The sequence below is a fragment of the Dipodomys ordii genome, unplaced genomic scaffold (assembly GCF_000151885.1).
Source record: "Dipodomys ordii isolate 6190 unplaced genomic scaffold, Dord_2.0 Scaffold192, whole genome shotgun sequence".
Lineage (NCBI taxonomy): Eukaryota > Metazoa > Chordata > Mammalia > Rodentia > Heteromyidae > Dipodomys > Dipodomys ordii.
In genome coordinates this window covers 2,232,819-2,255,624 of record NW_012267408.1, presented here as the reverse complement: position 1 = coordinate 2,255,624, position 22,806 = coordinate 2,232,819, and the positions used below count along the sequence as shown (strand labels likewise).

The 22,806-nt window shown below is 39.1% G+C and overlaps 1 protein-coding gene across 5 annotated transcripts in view; it reads right to left on the bottom strand.

The window, feature by feature from the left end:
- Nucleotides 1-6,316: 6,316 nt before the first annotated feature.
- Nucleotides 6,317-22,806, bottom strand: part of Eva1a (eva-1 homolog A (C. elegans)) — a 50,941-nt gene continuing 34,451 nt past the window's right edge. For all 5 annotated transcript variants that reach the window (XM_013034651.1, XM_013034652.1, XM_013034653.1 and 2 more), the window contains one exon: nucleotides 6,317-7,577. In XM_013034651.1, the coding sequence (XP_012890105.1) occupies nucleotides 7,207-7,577 (371 nt within the window). In that variant the 3' untranslated portion in view covers nucleotides 6,317-7,206. The remainder of the gene's footprint in view (nucleotides 7,578-22,806) is intronic.

The following is a 22,806-nucleotide window of genomic DNA, read 5'->3' as shown; positions in this document are numbered from 1 at the left end:
TAAAGGCTAATATTCCATTATTGGTTCAGATTTCTAAGAAAACTTCAGGAATTCCATGCACTGGAATCTTTTTAAGGTCTAGAACACAGGTGGAAAGTAACTTCAAATTTCAATTTTAATATATCTTTTGCATTGAGTTTAAATAGGTAGGAGAGGCAATCCTCAAACTTTGTCCTATAGACTCTCACTTTTAAGGAGTGGTAATCAGTGATCTGTAGAACAGAATTTGAGAAAAATTTTCTTAAGAGACTCAAGTCTGTATAATAAATTATTTCTGGGAATAAGAATATTATTTTAAATTTTGTATCAGTAGCAAATAACTGGTTGTCAGAGATACCACTGTGTACAAATTGCAGAAAATATAATGAGCAGCTGTATTCTTGGTTGGGGGAAAGAAAACGAATCTGAAGTTAAGAGGCAGGTGGGGATAAATATTCTGATTAGAAAGGAAGCCACATGGTTTATTTGACTGACTAAAAAATAGTCATAATACCATGAGACTTCTCCTTTCTGTCTTTCTGCCAATAGAAATGTTATTAGTTTCTAGTTAGATACCTGGGTAGATGCCACTGTAAACCTGAGATTAGCTAAAGTAACCATGTCTGATCTTCCAGATTTTTAACCATCCACCTCTCCTTGACTTTAACCTACACTCTACTTTGCAGTTCTCTATTCTACTGACTTTATAGTCTTCCTTGGAGGCCAAAGTTCTCTCTAAAACTACCATTCTCTGATTAGCTATCTGTTCTATCCTCTGAGATTCCTCTCAGTCTTACCTCTTCTTCTAACGCATAGAGTTGACTGTATTTGGAGAGAATCTGTGGTAATGTTTGTGATTATTTTACAATCCTCGAAACACAGATGATAGGATTAGTTTCCTGTTAATGCTATAACAAATGACCATAAGTTTAGCAGCTTAAAACTATTACTAGTGTTAAAATCTGGAGGATAAGATCTGGAGTTCAGATCATGAGTTGTATAGTTTTTCCCCTGGCTGCATTGTATCTGGAGTTGATAGACAAGGATCTCTTTTCTTACCTTTTATAGGTTCTTGAGGCTGCCTACATTCCCGGCTCTTGTTTGTATCAGTCCAATCTCTGCTTCTGTTGTCATACTTTCTCTGACCATGACCCTCCTATGAATTTCTTTTAAGGACCTTGTGATTGCATTGAGCCAATCCCAAAAATCCAAGATCATGTCCACATCTCAAGATCCTTAAGTATATCTGCAAAGCATCTTTTAAAAATGTAAGTTAATACACTCACAGGTTCTAAGAATTTGAATCAACATTTCTGGGGGAAGGGGCATTCTTCAGCATGCCTTGGTTGGGAAGAGGAGATAGAGTTCTGTATCCTTATTTCCGGTTGAAATCTCTAGACCTTTACTCAGCAGCAGGCAGCACGGGAGTGTTTCTGGATCCTAAATAGGACAAAGTCTAATCTTACAAAGTGAAAAAAAAACCATCATGTATCTCCTTTCTACAAAAAAGTTCCTGATTAAACAAATGCACAAAAAAAATCATTTGTAAATATCCAGATACTTTCCTGAGTGTCCACACCTTTTCTTCCAAACATGTGCCAGAGTTATGTGATATTAGAGTACAGGGCATCAGATACTCCCCATGAAAAGTGCAGATAGGCACAATGTCTTCAAACACAAACTTTTAGCATTATGAAGGGAAATTTATAGTTAATCTCCTTGGTCATTTTTAACTATAGAGGCTTGTTTTATAATTCTGAGTTTCAATAGACTCCCTAATATGAACTCAGCCTCAGGCCCATAGAAACCTTGCTTTTTAGAACCTCAGAGGTTCCTTGTGTTTTTCAAATGAGAGCTAGAAGCAAAGGTCGTGTTGATTTTCCTGTCATTACCATTACAGCCAAGTCTCTTCCTACTACAGAAGGCAATAAAACCAAAAGAGAGCAGATGGTTAGAAAAAGAAACTTTTATACCATATTTTCTTCTCTCAGGGACTGAATGATGGGTTTTCCCATGAAAAGGGGGAAAACCATGCCTGAGGTAAAATTTATCAAACCAGATGAATGAGACTGAGATTATCTTGAAGGCAGGAGTAACAAAGGTTACAGGAGTGACTGGTTTGGAGAAATATAGGGCCCACTCCCAGAGAATAAGTTTGAAGATTTTTCTTTTATTTGTTCAACCCATAAACGACTGGAAATTGGTCATCACTGAGGTCAAGAATGACCACTGTAGCTCAAGAAGAAACACCTATTGCTTTTAACCTATAATATGTCTTAAAAACTCCATAGGATAAATTGAAATTAGAAATGAAATGAAAACCCTAACATCTGGTCACATCTTAGCAGATAATAGAGAAACACTAGAGAGAACCTACAGACTAAAGAGACAAGGAAATGGTTAGTAGTAGAAGGAAGCATGAAGAGATGAATAAAAGAGATGTTCTTAGACTTAAGAACTTATCCTTGAAGCTGGGAGGTGGTGGCTCAAGCCTGTAATCCTAGCTATTCAGGGGTTGAAATCTGAGAATCCCAATTCAAAGCCAGCCTGGTCAGGAAAGACTCCAATCTTATTGGAGACTCTTATCACTGATTAAGTACCAAGACAGCTTGAAGATGAACTATAGTTCAAGTAGTAGAGTGCTAACCTTAAGCAAAAAAGCTCAGGGACAGCACCCAGGCCCTGACTTCCATCCCCGGCACTAACTAACTAACTAAATAAATAAATGGAATGTCCTTGTCACAAATAATCAGTATTTGGGACTCTGGAATAGCTGAAAAAGGCTCTTTTATACTCTGAGACTTTATTCATTGTTTTATTGGTACTGGGGTTTGAACTATGGGTCTTGCACTTGATAAGCACATACCCTATCACTTGATACATACTTCTAGCTATCTATTATTAGCTTTATTCATTATCAATTATTAGCTTTATTAGTTCAAAAAGCATTGGGTGCAGCAGCATGTATTGTAGTTCTAGCCACTTGGTAGGCCAGGGAGACAGGTGTCGGTGGGGAAAAAAAAAAACACCAAGATGTCTCAAAAGGTTTTTAAAAGAAGATAAAAAGAAAATGAGAGAGGAAGAAACAGAAAAAGGGAGAGAGGGGATGGGAAAAAAAGAAGAGAAGACTCATGCCTATAATCTTATCTACTCAGGAGGCTGAGGATCATGGTTCAAAGACAGCTCAGGCAGTAATGTCTGTGAGACTCATCTCCAATTACCTACCAGAAAACTGGAAGTGGCACTGTGGCTCAAGGCAGTAGAGCCCAAATCTTGATCAAAAGAGCTCAGGGAGAGCCACAGGCCCCATGTTCAAGCCCTACCACTGACACAGAGGGGGGGGAGGGGAAGAAGGCAAGGAGAGAGAGAGAAGGAGAAAAAAAGGGAGAAAAGAATGGAGGGAAATAGGAGAGAGATAGAAAATAGGAAAGGAAGGAAGAAAACAAAACCCACAAATATGTTACTATGAGGCACATCTGACATGCATACTGATAACACTGAGATCACAGAAGTGAGTAAAATACATTTCAGCTGCCAGTGGCTCAGACACTAGAGTCTAAAGAAAGGTACAAAAGAAATGATGGGGATATAGTAGAAGTGTTTCACTCTGTCTGGAAAATGAAACACAGTTATATCCGAGGCTAAAAGAAAGTGCAATTCCTATCTTTTAAACCTAAAAGAGCCATACATTTTCAAATTTACAGTGATAAGATAACACAGTTATATCCCAGGCTAAAAGAAAGTGCAATTCATATCTTTTAAACCTAAAAGAGCCATACATTTTCAAATTTACAGTGGTAAGGTAGGATCATGATATACATTTTCACAAAGACTTAGAAGGACCATCTATCACTGAAGGCTGATAACTTTTGATATTGGTTTTAAAATGTTGATTAAACAAGTATGTGAGGAAGAAAGAATCCTATTCTAAACTATAAAGATTTACATGGGCTTACAATTAGAAGAGTCCATTTGTGCAACAACAATATAGTTTGAGAAGATGAAGAAAAGCATAAAAAAACAAGGCTAATTTTGCTCTGCCCAAGAGCAAGTTTCCCTGCTCAGAGCAGCCTCTTGAGAAGTGTGATGTTGAGGCTATGACAGGGAGGTGTGGAGTGAGGAGGTATTGCCACATTCACTTTATTCAACAAAAAAGAATTCAAGAGATGAATACTTCAAAATGGATATTAGAATAAAAGGGAGAAGTCTGGGAGTGTAACTGAAATGGTCCAGTGTTTGCTTTGTATGCAAAGGCCTTGGGCTCAATTCCTAGTAACACATACACAAAATATTAAACTCAAAAAGAAGTTAGGTAAAAAATGAGATTTTGGAGGTAACATTTAGAATGTAATATGAAATATGAATAAAGGACAATGGATAAAATGTTTTATGAATATAAGCTAACTTTAAAGCAGAACAACTTAAAAGCAGTCAAAGGAAATGGCTAGCAAAATAAAATTTTATTTTCTTCTCCACTCTTCTACTCATCCTAAATATTTGACATGTTTCCTCTCTTAGGAAGTCTTCTAAGACTTCCTGGGCTGGGCTAAGGATTATCCCTTGTCCCTTAAGTTTATATATTATATATAGTAATATAATATGTAATATATCATATATAGTACAATATATTAATATAAATTATATAATATAACATATTAAAATATGTTATATAATTATAATTATATAATATAAATATAATTACATATTATTTGTATATTATTTAATATCACATAATTTATATAATATACTATATATAAGCATACATCATAATATATCATATTCCAGGGGTTACTCTGACTTAGAGAATCCCCTCTGAAGTTTTGGTATCAATTTTACATATGAACAATGAGTTAGGAATATGCCTATTTAGATCTAGGGAGTTGCAAACAGAGACTTTACAGCCCTCCCAAACCCAGATTCAGATTTCTATTTCATCAAATCTCAAAATACAATGTAGATGTTCTTGGTCCTGAGTGGCTTTCTTTGGTGACTCAAAACCTAGGCTCTACTAGCTTATAGATCCTCCAAATGAGAGAGACAGAGAGAGAGAAAGAGAGAAAGAAAGAGAGTGACAGAGAGAGACAGAAACAGAGTAGAGGATCAGAAGTAGTCTTTATGAATCAGACAACACTGAACAAATAAATGTCAATTACATAGACATTCTATAATCCACTGGGCAGAACTTGATCACATGGCAACATCTAACTACAAAGGTGGCTGGAAAACGGTGACATCTATGTGCCCAGGAAATGAAGGAAACAAGGTTTGATTAATAGTTCATAATCCAACACCAAAGTTTCTGAAAATATAATATTTGACAAACTGTACATCTTACAGGACTCAAGAAGAACAAGACAGACTCTGCTTCTGAAGAACAGGTAAATGGTTGGATTTACAACAATATGGTAAGAGTAGTAAGCATAACAAACAAGGTCATGCTGGCTTAACAATGTTTTGTTTCAAGCAAACTGAATTGGTGCCTGGGCAACCAGAGGTTATGACTGTTTAGTTCTTAGGACAGTTCTTTAAGGCCCCATAATAGAAAGTGAATTATGGAGACTTCATGGGAGGATGTCTCGTGACTATTCTGTTAGGCTAATGACAAAGTCAGTGTGCAGGATTTATCTAGAAGGTTCTGGATCAGCCATATAGATAGATGAACTAAAGCAACTTTCTCTCTCACAAGAGAAGGGCGCCAACAGATAGATTACACGATTACTTCTTTTCCATCTAGAGAATTTTACTTCTTTCTCTGTGACCCATTTCTATATGTGACAGCCTTGTCATGTCAATTTCCCTTCTTTCCCAATTCCTCTCTCCATGTGGTAGTCACCATCTTTCTTGTCAGGTTCTTAATAAGTCTTCTACTCTACTTTGTGTGTGTGTGTGTGTGTGTGTGTGTGTGTGTGTGTGCACGCACGCACACATGAATGTACCAGTCATTAGGCTTGAACCCAGGGCCTGCATGATGTCCTAGGACTGTTTTTCTTTTCTCTCAACACCCCCCCCCCCCACCGCAAGGCTACTACTTGAGCCATAGCTCCAGTTCCTTTGGTAATTAATTGGAGGTAAAAGTCTCACAGACCCAGGCTGGATTTCAGTGGTAATCTTCAGATCTCAACCTCTTGAAGAGCTAAGATTACAAGCGTGAGCCACCGACACCTGACTCTAGTCCTCTTTTTAATAATTCGTTAATTTAATTACTTTGCAGTCATGGCATATAATCTACAGAAAATGAGAAGCCCCATAATCACACAGGGTCCATTTTCTCATTCTAATCCTCAAGGTGCCCAGCAAAGGCCAGCTCCAGAGACAGATATGAAACAAACAAATAAAGAACATTTCATGAAACATTTTTTTATTCATCTTAATTTTGGCTTTAATCTTTACCTCCCATTTCCATTCTTTTCTTGGAACTCAAGACTTTTTTTTTCAAAAAACAAAAATGGTTAAAACTCATGATTATCTGGAACCGCCATAAACCTTTCTTCTCTCCAAAGAGGGAGGGCACACACATTTTAGTTTTATGCAGCATTTTCAAATATGCATGTCCATATATATAAATTTTATAAACTATCTAAAATAAAAAACCTTCATCCTTAGAGGTTATTGACATTGTCTGGTCCACTGACACATTGCCCTAAATATAGTAATTCTATTCATTTTCATGAATGTGATGGGAGCTATATTAAAAAAATAGGATTTTAATCCCTGAGGTTCCAGTTAAAATGGAGAGGTTGCTATTGCAATGTGAGATCTTTAGAAATTACTTTTAAATAATAAGCACAGGTCATGCTACCTGAATCAGAATCACCTCCCTAGCAGAGTCATTTAGACAATTACATTTCCTGGGCTAAGGTCACCCCGATAACTCCAGCTTTCATGCTGAGAATCGCTCCTTTTGTAAAGGAATACCACGGCCATGAAGTCTACACAAACTTCTGAGAACCTCAGAAATGAAGAGAAACCATCCTCCTGGTTCTCAAATCTCCATCCCCATGGTTGGCAATGGAAGCGCAGCATCATCCCAAGTCCTGCAAAAGTTGTTTGTTTTACTTCTCCATAGACAACAAGTTGAAAGGGAGAACACAGTCTTCCTGGCTAGAAAATGGCCATGCTATCACTCCGCCACCACCATGTTAGTAGAGCTGGGTGAAGCTCCTTGGGCTCCACCCATCCCTGCAGGACCTTTCCCTTCCAGGGGTACCAGGGGTTCCAGCTGCTCCCTTAGTAGTATCGGTTCAGGCTCCGGGTGCCAGGTACCTCCGGCTGACCATTCATCCAGATCTCCCTGATGATGCGCTCCCGCTCCTCCAGGCGCTGGGCACGCTCCAGCTCCTCCGCAGAGGTGAACACGTTCTTGTTCAAAGTTCTCTCAAAGCGCCGGTGTCTCCGCACCGAGAGGTCAGATGCTGTGTCCTCGCTGCCATCGTCACTGTCGCTGCTGTCGCTGCTCTCTCGGTCCTGCAGAAACCTCCTCCGAGGATGCCGTTGGCAGTCTGTGTGGCAAGAGATCCTCACCACCAGGGCAGCCAAGGTGAGGACCAGGCCGATGCACACGCCAGAGACAAAGTACAGAGCTGCCCTCTCAGGGTTTTCTGTAGGGAGAGGGGGGAGAAGAAAAGATTGCAGACATGGCAACTTCATCTGCAGGGGGGCGGGGGGGGCAAATGGGGCTGGGGTCCAATGCCTCTCACTAGGCCCCAATACTTCGATGGCTACCAATACTGTCCTCCCAGGTGGCAAACTTCATGTTTTCAGTCCCCCATTAGTGGTAAACTGTGATTCTGCAAAGGATGATAAGTACATAGGGGATTCTTTTACTTCTTTTTTTTTTTCAACTTTGGAATTATTTCCAAATAAGTTCAAAGAGAAAAAAAAACACATGAATGAGCACCTATCATATGCAAACAATGGGGCTTAGATACATCTCATGTTTAAGATGTATCTGCCTAAAGACTCTTTACCTGTATCAACATTTTTTTGGTGCATGGGGGGCTTGTGACTTTCTCATGCAACATCTGAATTATCTTTAATCACTGTGATAGTCAGCTTATGAAGTCCCCACATCCTGGTATATGCCCCTAGGGGAAGTAATCCCTTTCTCTTAAGGGCTGTACCTAAAGAGTTACTTTTGAGAAACAGAATATAGCAAACACATTGGGCGATTCTAAGATTCATTTGCATATGGCTATATGATTTCATTTTGCTTGTTTTCCCTCCCTTCTTTCCTCTTCCCTCCCTTTCTCCCTTCTTTCTTCCAGCTCTGCTTCTTACTTGCCCATTCTGAAGAAACTATCTGTCCTATGAGAGCTGTTCAACAGAGAGGCCCAAGTTTCAGGGAGCTATAAGGATGGCCTTTAGCCAACAACCTTCAAGTTCCTGAGTGGTGCCAATAGCCACATGGATGAACTTGGAAGTGAGTCATCCCTTGGTGAAGCCTTGGGATGACCACAGGCCCAACTTTGCAGCAAGCAGCCTTGTGGGAGATCTGGACTGCAGCCTCATGAGAGTCCTTGAGCCAGAGAAGCCAGTTAAGCCATAGCCCAGGTTTCTGAACCACAGGAAGAGACGTAAGTGTGTTGTTTTAAGCCATTATGGTTTTAGAGTTGTTTGAACATGCCAAAAGAGAACTTAAAGCAGCAATCACACATCTAAAGCCCATACTGTATAGGCATTTAGGGATGATCTCATCAAGCTAACTGAAAGAAGAGTAAGTATGTGAGTTTTTCCTTGGTGAGTAATGGCTCCTGTGAATGACAGACAGCCATTGGGTCAAGCTGAAGATCAATGAGGATTTGGCCAAATGAATTTCCCATATTCTACATTCACTTGTGAGTATGAATCACAATAATTCTGCTTTTGTGGTTTAGAATGATACAAGTGGAATCATAGATGAGATATATTTGCTTTCTGAATTTAAGAATATTACTTAGATTTTTGTATCTGTGTATTTAGGTCAACAACATTTTAAAAAATTATTATTACATAGAGTTTTGTAGCATAGGGTTACTGATGTATTTCTTCTCATTCTTCTCATGATGGTTCTATTTACAACTCCAAAATAAAAAAGATAAGTGTGCATCACCATGCATACCTCTTTATTGGTTGAGATAGAGTCTTGGACACGGTTTTCCTGGGCTGACCTTGAACACTGATCTTTATGATCTTAGCTTCCCAAGTAGCTAGGATTATAGGTATCAGTCATCATGCCTGGCTTGCAATCATTTTCTTAGCAATAATATACAAATTGTTTCTAATTTTTCACACTTTCAATCAGTACTGTAGACAATGTACTAATATCTACATGTACTCATAGAATCACTTATGTAGTTTTGTTAGCAAGACCATAGGTGGTTTTAAGTTCATATTTTTTAAACTGTATAAAATCAAAGGCTCTATCAGTCTAAGTATTCCTCCTTTCTCTGAAATCCTCATCAAAATAACAGCCATGTAAATTAAAAGAATAAAGAGTTCAGTGGAAAAGAAAGCAGAAGACAAGCATAATAAGTGAAGCAGTCAACAAGTGCAGGCTGTGACTGGATTCTATCCAGATAGTACCAGTAAACACCGAGAGAACCAAGCGAACGCAGGCGTTAAGGCACCAACAGTACAGTAGGGAATTGAGCCTCCTGCCTCCCTCTCCTCCCTCCCATTCCACTGCTAAGAAGTAAAAAGGGAGCTCTGGAAACATAATTGGATGGAGAAGCTAAGATCTATGGTGGTCAATCTTGATAGCCAACTTGAATGGACTGAGTGTGCCTTGGTAATAAAGCACACATCTGCTTCACTGTGAAGGTATATCCAAAAAGCATTCAGTAAAGGGGAAAGTCAGCCTGAATGTTGTAGCAGCTGTTTATCAACATAAAGTCTTTCCTACTCATGTCTTGGCTTGTTTGCTTTGTCCTAGGGTCTCTAGGAGGAGTCTTGTCACTCTAAAACAGGCTTGACTTGTCCTCAGAAATCTATTCTTAATTGCTAACAGAGTTGATTTTCTGCAAACTCTGTGTGTATGTGTGTGTGCGTGCGTGCACGCCAGTACCAGGGCTCAAATTCAGGACCTTGTGCTCTGTCTTAGCTTTTCTACTCAAAGCTGATACTCTACCACCTGAGACACAGCTACATTTTTGGGTTTTTTTGCTGGTTAATTGGACATAAGACTCTCTCAGATTTGTCTATCAGGGCTGTCTTTGAATTTCGATGCTCAGATTTCAGTCTCTTGGATAGCTAGGATTACAGGCGTGATTTACTGGCACCTGGCTTGCAAACTGACTTCTCAAGTAGGACGTCACTGTTTTTGATATGACAGCTGGCCAGAGAGCCCAGGGTCCTCCTTAAGCCTTCCCAGGGCCCCATTAAGCTACTGACTTTCCTAGATCTCTAATGGTTTCAGAAAGGCCTGAGTATCACCTCACTTCTGTGTACTTTTCTGTAGCCAGGCCATGTTCACAGTGGGAATACCTTCCCACATAGGAATGTGGACACCAAGAACTAGGAGACGCTGGCACGAAGGGAACCAACGTAATGCCTTTCGGTGGGCAGATTCTTTGTTGTTTCCTACTGGATTTAAGTGAGAAGAGGGATGTGCTCACCTGTTCCATACCTTGCAACTTGCCTTATGTCGTAAGAAGCAGATTAACCTTTCACACTTGAACTTTGCCACCTGAACCATATTTTTCCCCAGAGTGCAAAAATAGCCAGCAAGCAAATTAACTCAGCATATGTTATCGAGGTCAGGAAGCCACAGCCTCTAAAGATTGGGTAATACATCCTCTTCTAAGTCTGTTTCCAGTACTTGGTTGTCAACAGAACAGAAAAAGGCCTAATCAACTTGTCAGCTGATGGATAATTAAAAATAATTTTTGATGACAAATCACTTTTTTTGGCATAGAACACAAATTTAATTCAAAGACTTGAATAATACTATTATAACAAGACTTTTGTTTTTCCTATATATTTATTGGAAGCAACTTTTTCATCAACTAAATGCATAAAAATGACAACTAGGAATAACGTTTTCATTGAATCACTGAGCCTCATCTTGTAAAAATAAGTCATACACATTTATATATGCAGAGAAGAAGGGGAAGAAGAAGAAGGAGAAGAAGGAGGAGGAGGAGGAGGAGTCTTAGTATGTAGCCCAGGCTAGTATGGAACTCATATGATCCTCCTGCTTTTGCCTTTCAAATGCTGGGATTATGGATGTATGCTACCATATCCAAAGGCAATTAGTAATATTTACCCATAAAGATAGAAGCTAATGAGGGAACTCATTCATCCCTTTGTTTTTATTTTTTTTATTTTTTGGTTGGTCTTGGGGCTTGAACTCTGGGCCTGGGTGCTGATCCTGAGCTCTTCAGCTCAAGGCAAGCGCTCTACCGCTTGAGCCACAGTGCCACTTCCAGTTTTTGAGTGGTTTATTGGCGATAAGAGTTTCATGGACTTTCCTGCCTGGGCTGGCTTTGAACCGTCAGATCTCAGACTCCTGAGTAGCTAGGATTACCGGTGTGAGCCTCTGGTGTCCAGCTTCATTCATCCCTTTATGATGTCTATTTCTTATAAACTTTAATTTTGTGTTTCAAAATTCTTCTTTTACCTTGCAGCCTCATATAAAACATTATCTTACACTGATAATCTTTTACTTCAAGTCATCCTGTTTCTCCTTCTTTCCTTCTCCACTTCCCTATATCCCAGCTATGAGGGAAGCATAAACAGGAGGATCTCAGTCCACACTTGCCCACAGCTCTAAATATAAAAACCTATTCAAAACTAAAGAGCTAAGACAAAAAGGATGGGAAAAAAGTTGTAGAGCACCTGCCTTGTGAGCTCTGAGTTCAAACCCCTATACCACCACCAACAATAAGTAAAAAGTAAAAGAAAGTAAAAATGAAGAAAAGAAAATGGAGAAAAACCAAAATGGGGGAAAAAAGCAAAACTGAATCCTCCTCTTATTAGTGTAGCGGCTGCTTAAAATGATATGCTTTGAGCTTCACAAAATATTCTCCATTTTGATAGTATGAAATATTCTAACAAGTTTTCTTATAATTCTGTTAAGATCACTTCAAGGCTGTCAAACTAACATAATTGAAAATAGCCCTATCACCCTATTGCCAAAGAGGAAAGAAAGAAAGAAAGAAAGAGAGAGAGAGAGAGAGAGAGAGAGAGAGAGAGAGAGGGAGGGAGGGAGGGAGGGCTGGGAAGGTGGCTCAGTGGTAGAGTGCTTGCCTTGCATGCATGAGGCCCTGGGTTTGATTCCTCAGCACCACATAAGCAAAAAGAAAAAAGCCGGAAGTAGTGCTGTGGCTCAAGTGGTAGAGTGCTAGCCTTGAGCTGAAGAGCTGAGGGACAGCGCCCAGACCCAGAGTTCAGGCTCCACGACCGGAACCCCCCCCCCAAAAAAAAAAGAATACTAGGTTAAACCGGGCACTGGTGGCTCACACCTGTAATCCTAGCTATTCAGGAGGCTGAGATCTGAGGATCACAATTCAAAGCCAACCCAGGCAGGAAAGTCTGAAAGATTCTTATCTCCAGTTAACCATCAGAAACCAGAAATGGTGCTGTGGCTTAAGTGGTAGAGTGCTTGCCTTGAGTTGAAGAGTTCAGGGACAGCACCCAGGCCCAGAGTTCAAGCCTCATGACTGACAAAAATAAGTAAATAAGTAAAATAAAACACTAGGTTAGAATCATCTAATTTGAAGGGCACTTGTCTACATATTTAAGTTGCTGTTAGCAAGAATATTTCTTTAAGCAAGATTTTGGTCTGGAGTCTCTAAAAGAACATGCTGAATTTCAAGGAAGATGCAACATTACAGATATCTTAAACATTAATACCTAACACTTCAGTTCTAGAGATTTTTGAATAGACTTATAAATTAATTGAATTAAGACACTTTTAGAACTGGAAGTTCTTTTTTTTGCTTTACTTCATTTTACTTTGCTTCTGAGTTATTCATATAATTGTCTCTATTCTGCTTTGATTTTTATAAAGCTCTACCTAATTTTATTTATGTTAATCTCATAAGAATGATGCCAAATCAGAGAAACTTCTCTGAAGAAGAAAGAAGGATGGCCAATAGACACATGAAGAAATGCTCAACATCCCTAGCCATAAAAGAAATGCAAATCAAAACAACATTGAGATACCACCTCACTCCAGTTAGAATGGCAAAAATCAAGAACTCTAACAACAACAGATGCTGGAGGGGATGTGGACAGAAGGAACCTTACTTCATTGTTGGTGGGAATGTAAACTTGTTCAACCACTTTGGAAAGCAGTATGGAGGTTCCTCAAAAGACTTCACATAGAACTCCCCTATGACCCAGCAATCCCACTTTTGGGCATTTGCCCAAATGTTTACAAACAAGACCACACTAAAGCTACCAGCACAACTATGTTTATTGCAGCATTATTTACCATAGCTAAGATATGGAACCAACCCAGATGCCCCTCAGTAGATGAATGGATCAAGAAAATGTGGTATATATACACAATGGAATTCTATGCCTCCATCAGAAAGAATGACATTGCCCCATTTGTTAGGAAATGGAAAAACTTGGAAAAAATTATATTAAGTGAAGTAAGCCACATAGGTCCCATGGTTTCCCTTATTTCCAATATCTAGTATATGTATGAGTCAAGCGGAAAAGGTCAGATAATGTGATGTCAGGAAAATGAACCCTTAGATGTGTATTTTAATGTTTTTTCTTTCATGCATGTGTTTCTAATGCATTTATAAGATTATCTCTATGTTGCTTTTTATGTCCCTCCCCCACAGTATAACCCCTGCTTTCACTATATTTGATGTCAGTATAACTTGTGGAGGAGATGGGGAAAACCAGTTGTTTAAGGATACAGGTGGACCTGTTGCAACAATGAGAAGTACAAGTTGTCATGTCGAAAACGAGCTTTACAACGTTGGTGGGGGGGGAGGCGGGGAGGATTGTGGGGGGGAGGCTGGGAAGGGATGTGAAGGGTAAACAAAGGAGGAGGCTGCAATGCTTGCTAAGAAATGTACGAATTATCCTGCCCATGTAATTGTAACCCCTCTGTACAATATGTTTACAAAAAAAAAAGAATGACGCCAAATCTATTTTTCTGTTGGCAATGAAGATGTGTGGGGAGTTTATAAATATTTGAAAATGTAGAATTATTGGATTTTAGAGCAGTTATAGACTGAATTCATTCTAATGTGGAAAAATCTCAGTTTGGAACTTAAGTCACAAAGATATAATAGTCACTAAAACCTACATCTTTAATAGTCAATAAATAGAGCTCTTTTGAAAGTTAATATAACAAAACATTAAGACAGAGTAGCCATACAATTCCAGTAAATTTTTTAAAGATATGGAGAAAAGATTGCTTCATTAACATTCTACAGAAGGCCATTATGAAAATTCTCCCTGATGAAAAGAATTTAGAATGGGCTGGTTTAGGAAGTATGACTTTGAGCATATAAATTAGAGATAAGTTTGTATTACTCAGTAGGGCTTGGAAATAAAAAGATTTTGATTCCTGGCATTGGGGGAATTTGCCTTCTTCATCAAGCTAAAGAGGTTGAGCCAATTATAATTAAGCCATGGCTTTTCTAAATGCACAAAAGAGAGGGGCAGTCCTGTTTTGAATATAACACCCTTGAAGGAGCAGTCATCAATGGGAAGCTGGAGCTGCTCCCATGGATGGGGGAAGGAGCACTGCTAGAGGAGTGAGAGTAAATCACTGTGAATGACATTTGGTGTCCATTTCCTTTGGATGAAACTGTGAGACCCAGTTCTTGTTTTCTAGCTTTTAGTTGGTGGTGGCGGTGGCTCCAGGGCTTGAGTACAGGGCTTGGGTGCGGTCCCTGAGCTCTTTACTTAAGGCTAGCAATCTTCCACTTCGAGCCACAGCTCCACTTACAATTTTGAGTGGTGAATTGGAGATAAGAGTCTCGTGGGTACTTTTCTGTTTAGGCTGGCTTTGAACCGTGATCCTCAGATCTCAGCCTCCTGTGTAGCTAGGATTATAGGGATTAGCCACCAGTACCTGGCTCTTCTCTAGCTTTTCTCCCAAGGACCTGGGGAGAGACACTAATATAGCAGACACTAGGTGTTAGCAAGTACATGGTTCCAAGGAAACTGCCACTGAGGGAAAAATTAGGATGTTCAGGATGCAGAGAATTCCATACTTGGTACTCTATGGAGTAGACTACATTATTGTTGTATACATTAATACTGTTAACAGAAAACTAGATCTTATTTCATTCTGTTTATCTGAAAAGTGAATCTGCTTGATTCATTTTTCCCATAACCATTCTCCAACTTCCACTAAGGACACAATGCCTTAAATGAATGTAAATTTTTCAATTTGTCATTTAAATTAAGCACAATAATTTTTACTTTGCTTTGGGGGACACCATGTGCTTTTGGGAAAGCATATATTCACAAAGGTAAGGAAACACTGGACGGATGGCATGATTTAAAAACAATTGAAGATAACATGAAATTGGCCAAGAGCTTCTCTATGCCAACTGAGCTGTGCAATGCATGCTGGGAATTTAAAATCTTGTTTTCTGCTTTTGTGGGTTTTTTTTTTTAAGTTCTCAAGAGTTTAGGTATCCACTCAGGCAACAAACAATGTACCTCTCTAATGGAACATAATCTTGGAATGCCATGATTCTGCCTGTTTTGCTTGCAGACTTAACCTATATACTCTATTAGAGTTTTCAGACTAGAAAGTTCCCATAATCACATTGGCCATATGCTAGCACTGGCCTGTAAATGCTGGTCAGACAGAGTGGAAAAGACTGGACAACTCCTTCACTTTCCAAACCCACCACAAGTGGAATCTCTTTATGTCCCCTTCCCTAACATTAGAACTTAAGAATGTTTAAAAATACATATAGTCAGACATTCTTGTTATGTCAGCATGTGGGAGATAGAGGCAGGAAGAGTGAATGTTTTTGAAGCCTACCTGGAGATACCCAGTGAATTCAAGGCTGGCCTGAACTACAGATCAAGCCATATACACACATATATACATGTACAGATATACATATGGCATATGTGCCTACGTAAAGAAAAGGAGATACACTAATAAGGAAGGAAGTGAGGGATGAGAAAAGGACGAAGGAAAGGAGGGTGAGAAAGACAGACAGACAGATAGCCCTTATCATCTTACTGAATCTTTAATAGGTTCTCAAAAAATTCCTTTGTGCTGGTCATCTACCTGTATCCACTACTACAACTTGGCAGAGTAGGTAAGTGTTGTTACTCTTGCTTAAAATAGGAGGCTCGTGTGAGTGAGGCAAGTCTATATACTTTTATCAGGAAAGGAAACTCTACTCAACAGTAAAGGAAGAAAATTAAATCATACTATCACGTCCTGCCCTTACCCCACCTAACTTTTTCTGGGTTATTTGGGTTGGTTTTAAAAGACAAGGCCTCATTATGTAGCCCAGGTAGGCCGGGAACTCTCATTCCTCTTGTCTCCGCCTCCTGAGTGCTTAGAGAGATGTGTCACCATTCCTGGCTCACTGGCCTAGGCCCGACGTTGAAATCATTTTTGAACTCTAGTTTGGAAACTGCTCTTCTTGTTCTAGTTTAACTTCTTGATCCTATTCTGGTCCTTTGAATGAGAACACATTCACTTATTCACATAGTATCCTAGACACAGACTCCTACGGATGTTCAACCACACAGGGCAAGGGGTTTTGTCTGGCTTCACTGGGCCCTTGACTGATGTCTTAGTACAGCTATCATCGCTGATGTAATTTGTATCATGCTTCTTCCTCATGTTTATGAAGATATAAAAACTGGAGCCCTGTGATGGTTGTTTTTGCTCTCCTCTAATCCTTTCTGCTCCAGGTCACTTCCTCTTCACCAGTGATCCACCCTGGTTTTGACCAAATCCAGACTGCTGTTAATTACCCAGGAAGCCAGTGGGGAGGGCTATTGTTGGTTGTTTTCCCTTAATAAATAAAAATAACTGTATTACTGTATCTTGTTTCCTGCAGGGTCATTGTTTTCAAGGGCAGGAAGAGGCCCTATGTGGAGGTCCCCGGGCTAATTTCATTTTCACCCTTGGAGGTCAGATGATGCCCAGCAGGTTCTGCAGGAAAGGACAGCAGTAACCACGCCAGGCCAGGTCTCCATGAAAGGGTAACATTTTCCCTTTCTGGCTATCTTGCTGACCCTGAAGCTTTCAGTCCTTTAAGTGGAAGAGATTAAAACTTTGTTTTGTTGTTTTGTTTTAAATAACAGAGCTTCTGTGGAATGAGGGAGGACTGAGTTATGTCTCTGATGAACTCTTAGGGTATTATAAAGATGTCTCTTTATGGTATCTGCCCCAATCCATAGAAAAGAGAAACGCTCACTCACACTTCTGTCCTCTCTGACATGTTGGAGAAAACTTCCTTCCTCCTTCCATCCTGGACTTGTTACCCCTCAGGAAAAAGGGATTCGAGAAAAATTATTTCCACCAGCACAGCTCTGAGGGTGCTCCTTTGATTTCATCCCCTTTCAAAATCTCCTTATCTCCTACTTAATAAACAACCCCACAAGAAATCTCCCAGTTCCCTAGGCTTCTTCCCAGTCCACTGGTGATGATGTCCAGTGGAAAGGATTGTCCAAGATCCTGGCAAAGACTCAGTCAAAGATACTTTATCTATCTGCTCTCTCTCTCTCCTGTCTCTCTTCCTCCTCCTCCCTCCTTCTTTCCTCCTTTCCCTTCTTTTCTTCCTTTTTTACTTCCTTATTTCTTCTCTAGCCTTCATCTGAATCTACTTGCACTGAGAAAAGGCTTTATCTCCACAGCCTCCCTGGGATACAAGTGAAGAAAGCAGAGAGAAGACCTTGTCCTGCTCTCTAATCTGGCTTTCTCACTGCTAAAGTCCGTGCAGTCTGATGTTTTCTGATTCCTCAGGGTTGGAAGGAAAGAAGAGCAGATAATTTGGTCCCTTCAATCTAGTTGGCACTTCATGTAATTTTGTTATAATTAGTGATATAACAGTTAACTTTTCCACATGTCACTGAGAAGCTATTAGGACAGAGCCCATGTGACTCACTGTGGACGTCTCACTGTGGAGAGCACAGTGCATTGTCCGTGATGGGTTTCTCCCAAATAGTTATTAAGTTAAATCAGGAGCATATAATTTCTAAACTTTCAGTTGAACATTTGTTCACTTAATATGTGCACTATAATTTATATAATAAATTTGCAAATATTTACAAATACTTCTGTATATTTATTCCTTTCTAGTATGACATTAATTTCAGTTAATACAATTGTGGTGAATTGGTACACATCTGTGTATGTAAGTGCTTGTGTGCATGTATGTGTGTACATGCTTGCATACGTGGTCTATATGTACATATATACACATATATAACACTAAAAGAACAAGGAAGAGAAAATATATTAATTAGATTTCTTGATTATAGCCATTCTAACTGGGGTGAGGTGGAATCCCAATGTTGTTTTGATTTGCATTTCTTTTATGGTTAGAAAAGTTGAGGCTTTCTTCATGTGTCTATTGGCCATCCTTCTTTCCTCTTCAGAGAAGTTTCTCAAGTCTTTAGCCCACTTATTTATTAGACAGTTGTTTCTTTGAAGAGCATTTGCTGTTGGGGGATTTAGTTTATTGAGTTCTAAGTATATTTTAGATATGAGACCCTTGTCCGGTGTATGGCTAGTGAAGATCTGCTCCCAATCTGTAGGCTTTCTATTGATCTTGCTAGCTATGTCCTTTGCTATGCAGAAACTATGGAGTTTCATGCAATTCCATTTGTCCAACCTTTCTCTGATTTGTTGTGTTTCTGGGTCTTTATTAAGGAAATTCCTGCCTGTGCCAAGGAGCCCTAGAGTTTCTCCTATTCATTCCTGTAATGTTTTCAGGGTGTCTACTTTGCTTCAAGGTCTTTGATCCATTTGGAGTTGATTCTGGTGCAGAGTGATATATAAGAATCTAGCTTTAGTTTTCTCCAGTTGCTTAACCAATTTTGCCAGCGCCGTTTACTGCAGAGGCTGTCTTTCTTCCATTCTATTTTTTTAGCTTCCTTATCGAAGATTAGATGGCTATAGGTCTGTAGGTTCATTTCTGGGTCTTCAGTTCTATTCCATTGGTCCTCAGGTCTGTTCTTATGCCAGTAACAAGTAGAATGGCTATAATCAAGAAATCTAATAACAACAGATGCTGGGGATGTGGCCAAAGGGAAACTTACTGCATTGTTGATGGGAGTGTAAACTTGTTCAACCACTTTGGAAAGCAATATGGAGGTTCCTCAAAAGACTACACATAGAGCTCCCCTATGACCCAGCAAATCCCACTTTTGAGCATTTACCCAAATGATCACAAACAGCCTATACTAAAGCTACCAGTATAACTATGTTTATCGCAGCATTATTTACCATAGCTAAGATAGGGAACCAACCCAGATGCCCCTCAGTAGATGAATGGATCAAGAAAATGTGGTATATATGTTAGGAAATGGAAAGACTTAGAAAAAATTATATTAAGTGAAGTAAGCCAGGCCCAAAGAAACATAGCCCCATGGTTTCCCTTATTTGCAATAACTTGTATATGTCTGAGACAAGCAGAAAAGGTCAGATAAGTTGATGTTAGGCAAAATGAACCCCAAGTATTCAAATGTTTTTCTTTCATGCAATTGTTTCTAACATATTTATAAGGTGATTTTTTTTTTTTGCTTTGTATGTCCCTCCCGTGGTATAATCCCTGTTTTCCCTGTATTTGATGTTGGTATAATTTGTGGAGGGGAAGGGAAAAAACAAATTGTTTAAATAGGGGTACAGGTGGACCCATTGCAACAACGAGATGTACAAGTCGTTATGTTGAAAAACAAACTTTACAATTTGTGGGGGGAGGAGGGAGATGGGGGTTGGGGGTGGGGTGATGGAAAGGGATTGGAAGGGGAAATAAAGGAGGAGGCAACAATACTTGATAAGAAATGTACTCATTATCTTGCCCATGTAATTGTAACTCCTTTGTATAGTATTTTCACAATAAAAAAATGTTCAGGGAAAAAAAAGAAAAAGAAAATGTGGTGTATATATACATTATATATATTTTATATATATATATATATAATGGAGTTCTATGCCGCCATCAGAAAGAATGACACAGCTCCATTTGTTAGGAAATGGAAAGACTTGGAAAAAAAAATTATATTCAATGAAGTAAGCCAGGCCCAAAGAAACATAGGTCCCATGGTTTCCCTTATTTGCAATAACTAGCATAAGTCTAGGACAAGCAGAAAAGGTCAAAAGCTATGTACATATGACCATATAAGATGATGTTAAGTGAAATGAACCCCAAGATAGGGGCACAAGTGGTTTTTTTCTTTCTTGCTATTGTTTTTAACGTATTTAAAATGTACTATGTAATTTTTTGTTTCTCTCGTATGTTCTTCCCCCACAGAATAACCCCTGTTTTCATTGCATTTAATATCAGTGCCCTGCATCTTGTATATACAGTTTTCTAATTTGGGGAGGGGAAGGGAAAAAACAAAATGCTGAAATAAGGATACAGGTTGACCCATTGTAACAAAGAGATGTACAAGACACTATATGTCTTGTACTTTACAACTAGGGGGAGGGACAGGGCAGGGAGGAGTTGGGGAGGTGGGAGGGAAGGGATTGTAGGTTGTTGGAAAAAATTACAAAAAGTGAGGAAAGAAATATTTTTGTGCTTAATACTATTTCCTTTTTAACTTGTGTGCTGCTCATTATCTTCAATGCACCAGCCTTGAGCAAAAGGAACTCACAGCACCCAGGCCCTGAGTTCAAGCCCAATGACCAACCAACCAAATAAATAAATAAATAACTAGTATATGTCTGAGATAAGCAGAAAAGGTCAAATAAGATGATGTTAGGCAAAATGAACCCCAAGATAAGGACACAAGTGTTTTTTTTTCTTTCTTGCTATCGTTTCTAACATATTTATAAGGTAATTGTTTTGTTGCTTTGTATGTCTCTCCTCCATGGTATAACCCCTGATTTCACTGTATTTGATGTTGGTATAATTTGGGGAGGGGAAAGGAAAAAAACAAATTAGGGATACAGGTGGACCATTGCAATAATGAGATGTACAAAATGCTATGTTGAAAAATGAACTTTACAACCTTATCAGGGGGCAGGAGAGGGAGGTAGTCTTGGAGATGGGAGGGCAGGGATGGTAGGGAAAAAACAAAGGAGGAGGCAACAATGCTTGATAAGAAATGTACTCATTACTTTGCTCATGTAATTGTAACCCTTCTGTACGGTATTTTCACAATAAAAAAATTATTATAAAAATGAAAAAAACAAGGCTTGGCAGGCATGTTTCACAAGCTAAATCTGGTCATATACTCCTGTTCTCATAAATAAAGTTTTATTGGAATACAGCTCTGTCCATTCACAAACCCAGTGTCTCTATATGTTTTTGTTTTTGTTTTTTTAGGCTGAGAAAGAGCTGTATCATTAGAACAGAGATGATTTACTCTCTGGCCCCTTACAGGGAAGGTGGCAGACCCCTGACCTGAAGAAACAAATTAAATAACACTTAGGTGTCATTTTTTTAGTTCATCATATTATGAAAACTCCAAAAACATTGAAAACAGTGGTAAAGCTGTTTCTTGAACATATTTTAAGGAGTGAATTGATAAAACTCTTTAAATGTCAACGTGTCAATTTTTTCCCTAAAAATTCATATGCACTTTAATCCAGCAAGGTTGCTTTTAAGAATTCTGCAAATACTGGGCTGGGAAGGTGGCTCAGTGGTAGAGCGCTTGCCTTGCATGCCTGAGGCCCTGGGTTCGATTCCTCAGCACCACATAAGCGAAAAGAAAAAAGCTGGAAGTGGCACTGTGGCTCAAGTGGTAGAGCGCTAGCCTTGAGCTGAAGAGCTGAGGGACAGCGCCCAGGCCCAGAGTTCAGGCCCCACAACCGGACCCCCCCCAAAAAAAAAAGAATTCTGCAAATGCATTTGAACAGTTAGGTCACAGACGGTAATTACAGATCTATACATTCACAAAAAATATCTAAGTGTCATTTAATTTCTGTTTCTGTAGATCAAGGATGAGCAACCTTTATCTATAAAGGGCCAGTCTCTGCTCTAACAACTTAGCTCTGATGCAACGTAAAAGTAGGTGCTCACAATATATATATGCATATACATGACTGTCTTTCAAATAAAACTTTATTTTTCAGGACAGGGATCTGGCTGGATTTGGCTTGTGAACTAAAGTGTAATAATTCGTGTTGGAAAAGATCTGGCCCATTTCCACGGGCCATTTGTAAACAGCTGGTTAAACTGTGGGTGATCCATCCATACAAGAGACAGTATACAGCTGTCTAAAAGAATGATGGCTGTCTCTGTAGGATGACCTAAAATAGCTCCAGGGTAGGTTGTTCAGTGAAAAAAGAAAAGCATAAAACAATATATTTGAAAAAAATAGGAAAAAATTCCAATATGGTTGATAAACTGTGTGCACAAAATAGGGAAGTTGGAGATCGTGAGTTCATATTTCTTCACATCTGCATGAAGATCATGAGTATGCAGCATAGTGAGAACTTAAGGTTGTGAAGTATTTACGCAGCATTAGAAAGAATAATAAGATGTCATTTGCAGGGGAATAGATAGACCTAGAACATGTTAAGTAAGGTAAGCCAACCTCAGAGGCAAATGATGCATGTTTTCTCTCATGTGCAGAAGCTAGATCTAAAATGCACTGAGAATGTTCAATTATATAGGATTATATGCATTAAAACATAGTGAGACCAAAGGAAGATGCTCTTAGGAGAGAAACACAGAGGTGTAATGTCTCTGTGCCTCTAATCATATAAAATAATATTTA